Genomic DNA, 8,063 nt, shown 5'->3' with positions numbered 1-8,063 from the left:
TCTCATTGCCTATGTTTTCTGTAAAAATAAAGCAGTTAAGAATATTTAAAAACATTATAAAGTCATCCAATTTGACACTGTTCCTTCAATAATCCAGCAGTGGCAAATCAGACTAGCTTGACCTACATTATTTTCTAAAATTGAAAATACATCAAGCACCAACCAACACAGCAGCAAGAGATGCTTTCTTGTCATCAAAACCCTAAGCCTCCCTCCCACTTTTTGCTATCTTTTTAGAAAGTTATTTAAATATGTTACTATCATAGTATAACACACTAAAATATCATACTAAAACTATGATATGTTATTATCAAACTTCTGTGGTAACAACCCACTTTCTGACCACACAGTTAATTACCAAGGAACTACAGAGACATCCTTTTAAAGAAACACCACTGTAATTTAATTTCTCATAGGAAGAGAAAAACAAAAGCATATAAGCAAATTACATTAAATTAAAATAAATAGTAGAAATATTAATTATAAACGTTTGCCAAGTGCAGTCCAAAGGGCTTTGTCTACTCTTAAATCAAAAAGAGAATGTTTTCATTTTCAGATTCACAGAATCTGATTTAAATTTTGGATTAGGATGCTTAACATGGGAAAGGAAAGATGACAGAAATATAAATGGGAAAAGGGACGGAAAAAGAGACAGAAAACTAAAACAGAACAAAAAAAGGGGAGAGGTAAAGACCTAGTTGTTACCTCCAGCTCCACAATCCCACAGCAGCAGCTCCCAATAATGAACTGCTGGTAGAACAGCAGCAGAAGTGTCAAGATGCAAACAACTGAGGAAACACAGCAGCTAAGAAGCAAGACTCTACAGAGAGTGGGGTTAGGCTGACTGTCATGCTACTTTTCCAACCTAGTAGAGTCTTCATCAACAATGCAGTCTTTTCCTTCAGCAGGGTATGAATCTGTGCTACTAAACTGATGCATAAGTTAAAAATTACGCAATCACTCTTAACATTTAGTGGGGCTCAAAAGTGCACAAAACCTTTTGCATGTCAGGTGTTTTATCATCAACATTAATTCCCAGTTTTTGTTACTTCTGATAAGCAGGGGTTGTTCATTACTAAGGGACTACGTCAGAATTTCTCAAACCTATCTCGTTACTTTAGAAGTTTTCTCATTACATTTAGGGTAGATCCCCTGTACCCCGTCCCAAAATGGTTCCAGTGGTTTATGTAATTAAAGAGCTGATACAATTTGTTTCGTTTCTCAAATCCTGGAGCTTTGGGTATTTTACTGTGATAGGCAGAGAAGAAACAGCTGCTAAACCCACCGAACATTCCAGCAATGGCCAGTTCAAATTCTGAATGGCCATAGAAGGAAGCAGGGTCAAAGATAATTGGTCCAGAGTCGTCCTCAGCCACATTTCCTGCCCACAGGTCGCCATGCAGGAGCGCAGGAACAATTTCTACATCGCAGAACATTTCAGGAATCTTCAGCTGAAAAAGCATGAACAAACACACAACAATTGAAGAGTTTTGAAGAAAATATTAAATAAAAGTACTGTAGTATATAAGAGACTAAGCTGGTCAAATAGTGCCTGTTTTCAGTCCTGATGGAGTGCTTTTGAAGTTGGTGGCTACACGCATAAACAAAAACTGTAAGCCAATAATAGATGTTCTTGATTGTTCTTGACAGAGCTTAGCAAATCATTTAGTTCATAGGTTAGTATCAACATCTAGTATTAATGTATTGTTTCTAGACATGGATAGTATTGGCTGTCACAAGAAACAAAGTTAATTTCATTTAGATTAAAAGGTTGCAGTGGCAAAAAGAGCAGCAGTAGATATCTGTACCAATTAACCAGAATTAAGGAACAAATTTTTGATGTAGAGCTTACAGAGGAATACATTCCTGGCTGTTTCCTAAGTGCTGCATGGAGTGTGATCTGAACACAGCCTCAGCTGTAAGCCTGGTTCAAGTAAAACAAAAGAAATCCACCTGGGCAGCAGAATCTTGCCTATTTTATAACACCAAGTTCTTGGATAGGATTTACCATCTTATTAGTGTTAGCTATATTCTAAGAAATAAATATGAGTGCTGAATTACAGGTTTATTTTCACTATCTATTAAAAAGCTGAAGAGCAACATTATTTTTTTTCAGCTGAAAAATGTTGTTGAAGCTATTCCAGTTACTACTGTTCATTAAAAGCCATGTAAATCTCTTATACAACACCTTTAAAATTCCACCGGTACATATTTTCTAACATCCTAAAAAAAAATCACCAGATTTAAGACATGGTTCATACTTTTAGCTGTGACCAAAGTTCTCTGGCTTCTCTGTCTCCATAATCTTTTTCAATCAAATCCAATTGAGCTTGGAGTCGGTGACGAATAAAGAATGTAGGCCAATCACTCTGCCACTCATTGACCTAGAAAATATGATACAAAAGGTTTGTAATGAAAAATTTTAACATACACATAGTCAGTATTAATAATACATAGTTATCAAGTTAAAATATCCAATGCTGACACAATGGCCCACACAATGTTAATATGACCTACACAATGTTAATATGACCTCCAAAAACAACGTTATTAGACATTTTGTTGATTGTTCATTTGGGAATGATACTCTCTTCCATGCTTCGGTGAGGCTGTCTTTAATAGGAGATATAAGTTGAGGCTCTGGCTATTTTCTTTCGTTCAAGTTTTATTTTTGTATTTTAGAGGGAGAGTTTCTGGTGAGATCATTTCAGTTGTTCCATATATTCCAAAATCTCTCTCAAAATGCAGAAGTAGTAATTCATTTTTATTGGGCAATGTGTTTCTAATTTGGTGAAAAGTTGTACTTAGCAAAGAGCTTGAGATATTGAAAGTTCACTCAGTTAAACAGTAGAATGAAATTCTACCATGTGCAGAGCCAGCAAATGACTGATTTATGTCTGAGAGCCCTTTCGAATGCCTTATGTGATGCATTACATGATGAGGCCCTCTAAAAGCAGTGGACTTTGACATTTGAGTCCATATAGTAGGAGTTTAGAAAAAAACCAAATCAAGACATGGTTTGTGAAGGGGTACTTATTTTATGAAGTGTCACCAAAGTTAATAATCACACACCATGTCTGGCTGCTACATGCCGCGTAGCAAGCTACGCACATTGAATGGCCATAATATTCCCTTCATTGTCAGGTTAAAATGAAACACTGAAAGCAAAACTGTGATCACACAGCTGAAGGCAAATGAAACAAGCTTTTGTATAAGCAGTTTATAGAGCTATATGAGTACATGTTAACTTTCACAGGAATAGAACATACCTGTGGTATATAACCACAGCAAGTGGCTGTATGGAATCCAAACTTATCCACATACTGGGACTCAGAATTACCCGCTCCTTTACCTAAGAAAAAAAATAAACATTGGGAGTTTTGATATCCTTATATAGTAAGTTTGCAAACAGAGAACTAGATTTCTGAGATTAGGAATACAAAAAAAATTTCAGCAATAAGTTACACTTATTTCATGGTCAGAATCCATGGTAAGAATGCTCTTAAACCTGAAAATACTGAATAGAAATGGAGGAACAATGAGTCACAGTTAGTGACTTGACTTTGGATAAATGAGTTAGATATTCAGTAAGAGAGTCCAGACACCAGATTTGCAACCTACTATTCCAACACTTGAACATGTTGTCATTAAACATGGCTTATTTTTGATTACCAGATTATTTGTGACCTGTCAGTAACTTGGTGTTCACTCAAAAACAATGGATATGTCCACCACTAAGAGTCGAACCTCATCCATCCCTGAAATCATGGGAAAGACAGATACAGACTGGTGGTTCAGATCTCAGTACTAACAATGCTAAAAGAGTGATTCTCTGTATAGCTTTTTTTTTTTTCCCCCATGTACGCCTTAAGCCACTTTCCAAAGAATGATGGAAGGTCTTTTCACTGAAATCTATAGTAACTGGATCATGACCTTACACTGCTGAATTACAATTGTCTCTAAGGAGCTGCAATTATTGTGCATTTTGCTACATATTTGAGTTCAAAAATATAATTGAGTTCTTTTTTAAAGATGTTGAGGATTACGTGTTCACTGACTGTCTAAACCAACAGTAAACAAAAAATGTCTGTAAGGTCAAAAACAGTTTAGGAGATTGATGGTACATGAGGCCAACAGCTTTAAATGACACTGGAAAAGACAACTAGTCCAAATTTTCTGTTTGACTAACGAAATGTTGAAAGCTCTAAGTATCAAATATTAGCACTATTTCTTACTAATTTCAGTATCCACATAACTTTATACAGCAAAGTGTATACAAAAGGAAAAATTAAAAAATAAATTAATTTAGTTCAATAAAGGTTAAAATGATATGCTTAAAAATTATAATAGTAATTATAGCTCCTGTGTATATAATGTACATTTGAGAAGTGTGGCATAGGGACAGGAGGGACATACTCATGAAACAGTGTACCAGTATTGACTTCAATTATTATTAAAATTATAATGAAATACTGTACCACAGCCAAACGAATTATTTTTTTTTGTTTAGTACATTATATCAATACTCTACCAATTGTGTTTCCCTCCTTTCTCAATTTCTCTCCAAGTTTCTTGTTATAAAGATGAAGATCTGCTATCTGCTCTCCAAGCTTTGAAGAATACCTGTAGGACGAAAAACACAAAACACAACTGGAACAAGATAAGTGAACAAAATACCACAGGAGAAAAAAAACTCCATTAAATATGACCAAGTATATTTCTGGCAAATATAGAACCTTAATCAACTTCACAAGTATGTTACAAGGAGCAAATGACTAGACAGCTCTGAAGAAATGAGTTGCAACAGATAAGAAATTGAACGTAGGTCAATGCTCTTGCAAAAAAGGTAAACAGAACCCAAGGTTGTATAAACAGGAGCACAGAGTGCAGGACGATCAAGCAATCCTCTTTATCAGCTCTATATTAATAAGCAGAGAACAGAACATAGTATCTACTTTTGGGCCTCATACTTTGAGATCGGTTGAACAGCAATAAAAATGGTAGGTCTAAAAAAGCCATAAGCATGGACTGAGTTGAGGTTGCTCACTGCAGAAGACAGACAACTAAAAAACAGGTAAATATTGTGTAGATATCTGAACAGCAGCTGCAAGGAAAGAAACTAATTTCTTATTCATGCACAGAACAGGTAGAAAATAATGGGTTTAAAATTGCAACCAGGACTGAGGTTAGACATTGGAAAATCTTTCCTAGGAAGAGCAGGATGGATTGGAATGGACTGTGTGTGGAGGCTGTGGAATTGCCATTATTGTCCCAATAAAAATAATGGACAAATGCCCATTGTCTTGTTGGACAAACAACTGCCAGAAAAGCCACAGGCACTACTATGTTCCCACAGCAGCCCAGAACAAAACAGTTCACTCCTGAGAGGATACGTTCAGGAGCCTACAACTCCTGAATTCCATGTTCAGGTTGGCTGATGGATGAAATGGGATGAAACATGAAGTTATGCTATCTATCCATTTAGTTCTTCCTCACCCTAGTGTCTTTGACCTTGTTGACTGGCTTGAATCATACTTGAAGATTATATTTCAAGAAATAGAAGTTTTAAAGACATAAGAATCCTATACATTTAAAGAAAACTGATACGGTGGCAAAGAAACTCAAATGAGAAATCTCATGAGGGAAAGATGGGCTAAACTCAGCCATTCTCACACTCACTTTAGGAGCATCTCAGCACATGCAGACCAGCATACAAAGCTCCAGGCTAGCAATAGTACACCATTTCTATTGCAGGTAGAGAGTCAGGAAAGAGGAAAATATAGGTAGGAGCATGTACACACATGCATATATAGATACATACATACACACACAAAAATGGATCTTGACAGATAGAAGCTCTGTCTCCAAGAGACTAGTGTGTTTCTTCTCATGAAATTTTCTTATCAACTGCAAGATATAAGAAAATATGCCCCAAAACATAGTAAAGCAAAAAAGAGATGTACAATCATACTTATTGAGGTGCTTCATCTTTAGGTACTCCATGACAAACATTGCTCCTCCTCCAGGCAGGTCAATTACTTTAATAGGCTGAGGCACTCTCACAATATTGGTTTTCTGAATAGCTTCCAAACTTGCCATTTCCCCTTCAAACATTTTTCTAGCCTGTCAAGAAATAAGAATATCCTTGAGCTAAACTATGGATGTCTGCAACAAGTACTTTGGAAAAAATAGCCCTGTTTACAAAGTTACAAGAAGTTAATTCATCTGGATAAATGAAGGTAGCTGCAAGCAAGGTTTCAGCCCAGTGAGACCCGAGTACCTCAATTCTATCTTCTTTTTTCCCAAACTCATTCCAGGGTAGTAGGATATGTCACATTTCCCCATGATTTCCAGCTGCTTATGGAGAAACCAAACTACTCAGATATAACAGTATCTCTGTAAGACACTTCCTCCTTCAAAACCAAAGATGACCACTATTAAATAAAGCAAAAGACTGAATCCTTAAACTGGTTCTCTTTTCCATGCAGCTCAATGGCCACCAGATGGAGATGACAGTACAAGTATTAAGCCTATACTCAGCATTTTTAAAGTAAAGATGCTTCACAGCATTTTTAGGATGGTTTTTGTATTGATAAAGCATGCTTCTGATGCACTGTGGTGTGACAAAGAAATTGAGTGCTGTATTCATTTAGTAGTAGAGAAGTCAAGAACTTGGCCTGAAAAACTGCAAAAATCTTACTGCTAGAAATACAAAAAGCAATGGAAACATTTGAAACCTCTGTAGCTTTAAAAAAATACATCAGTTTTAGTACTGGCGCCATTTCCTCACTGCCTCCCACCACCCTACCCTCCCAGCTGAAACATGAAAAGGAATGCAGTGAATGCAAATTCAGTTCTAGACTTATCCAAACTCTAAATACCACAACAGCCCTATACTTAGCCACCTTTTTACATATTGCAATCCCAATTGTTGAGGGTTATCAGATTGCATTACACCTCATTTTGCATTAACCAAACCGGCTGCATTAATACTTAATAGACTACAGCTTTTAAAATTTAAAGGAAAACTAGAATAATTAAAAGTCAGCCTGAAAATGCAGAACTCTAAATTATTAAAAATCAGGTGCTTTTAAAATAAACAGCTCTCTAAATGCGACATTAATAGTTAAATATCTGCTAGCATTAACCTGAGGTTTGTGGTTGATTTTAACAAATACTCGTCCACTGTCTGTTTCATAACCTTGGCCTTGGCTAATGTAGCCTCCTCCCGAGCTTCCAAACGCCTTCAGGACAGAAGTTTTCAATTCTGTTTTCAGGATTTTTTCCATGGTAATTTCCAGGCTGCTGCAGCTGCTTTCTGCTAAATCCACTGCAAAACAAGATTAAAGGGTTGGGTCCTTCTTTCGCTGTCACTCTGCTATGAGGTAGAAAGGGCCACCCACCAAATGAAAAAAAAAAAAAAGGTAGGAAAAAAAAAAAAAGGCAAATCCAGAGATAAAGTTTCAAAATGCTTTGTCTCCCATGATGTATAGATGAAAGTTAAAAATCTTTAGAAATATTTGCTAGAATAAAATTGAGAGGTGTGTCCTGGGTCCTCTCTCAACTGTGCTGAGAGCTGCTGGTATTTGTAGTTTGGACCCGTTTTTCTTTTTTAAGCTCTGTGATCGCATTGGTAGAAGAGGTCATTTTTAAACCAGGCCACTAGAGGGAGTTTACATGCAACAATACAAGCTGCGCACATGTGTTGTGGTCATTTAGCGTACGAAAAATAAAGTTACAGTCCGTAAGGATGCAATTAAATCATGCTGCTGACCTTAAGTCAGCCACCAGAAATATGTGGAAAGGTTGGCGGGTATTTTCTCTGCCTGTAGTGGCTTTGTGTGACTGGAGATCTGTTGTCATCAATGAGCTCATCAGAATGCTTTCCCTTAGGACGTATTTCAATCTCTCGTAAGAGATAAAAATCTTTTGACTGTTCCTTGAAAGTGGCCTCAAGTCAGTGAGACAGTAACGTGCTCAGGGCTGGACATTATCAAGAGAAAATTCATAGTAAAAGCATCAAGCTGGTAATAAAAAAACAAATTGGGTACTCTTTCTATATG

At 36.5% G+C, this 8,063-nt stretch overlaps 1 protein-coding gene across 1 annotated transcript; it reads right to left on the bottom strand.

The window, feature by feature from the left end:
* Positions 1-971: 971 nt before the first annotated feature.
* FN3K (fructosamine 3 kinase) lies at positions 972-7,404 on the bottom strand. Its single transcript, XM_010179224.1, has 6 exons — positions 7,149-7,404; positions 5,972-6,123; positions 4,532-4,623; positions 3,270-3,352; positions 2,262-2,384; positions 972-1,451 (listed from the first exon to the last, which is right to left on the bottom strand). Exons 1-6 carry the CDS (start codon positions 7,287-7,289, stop codon positions 1,113-1,115), a joined length of 930 nt encoding a protein of 309 aa, XP_010177526.1. The 5' UTR covers positions 7,290-7,404; the 3' UTR covers positions 972-1,112.
* Between the last annotated feature and the right edge of the window lie 659 nt (positions 7,405-8,063).

The sequence above is a fragment of the Mesitornis unicolor genome, unplaced genomic scaffold (genome assembly GCF_000695765.1).
Source record: "Mesitornis unicolor isolate BGI_N332 unplaced genomic scaffold, ASM69576v1 scaffold29082, whole genome shotgun sequence".
In the NCBI taxonomy this organism is placed as follows: domain Eukaryota; kingdom Metazoa; phylum Chordata; class Aves; order Mesitornithiformes; family Mesitornithidae; genus Mesitornis; species Mesitornis unicolor.
Note: the sequence above shows the minus strand (reverse complement) of the source record. Positions and strands in the feature narration are given on the sequence as shown.

Coding starts and splice junctions, on each gene's coding strand:
- FN3K (XM_010179224.1), bottom strand. CDS start 7,289: ATGGAAAAAATCCTGAAAACAGAATTGAAAACTTCTGTCCTGAAGGCG. Junction 6,124..7,148: donor AAATCAACCACAAACCTCAG/GTTAATGCTAGC, acceptor ATTTCTTGACAG/GCTAGAAAAATGTTTGAAGG. Junction 4,624..5,971: donor AAGATGAAGCACCTCAATAA/GTATGATTGTAC, acceptor TTCGTCCTACAG/GTATTCTTCAAAGCTTGGAG.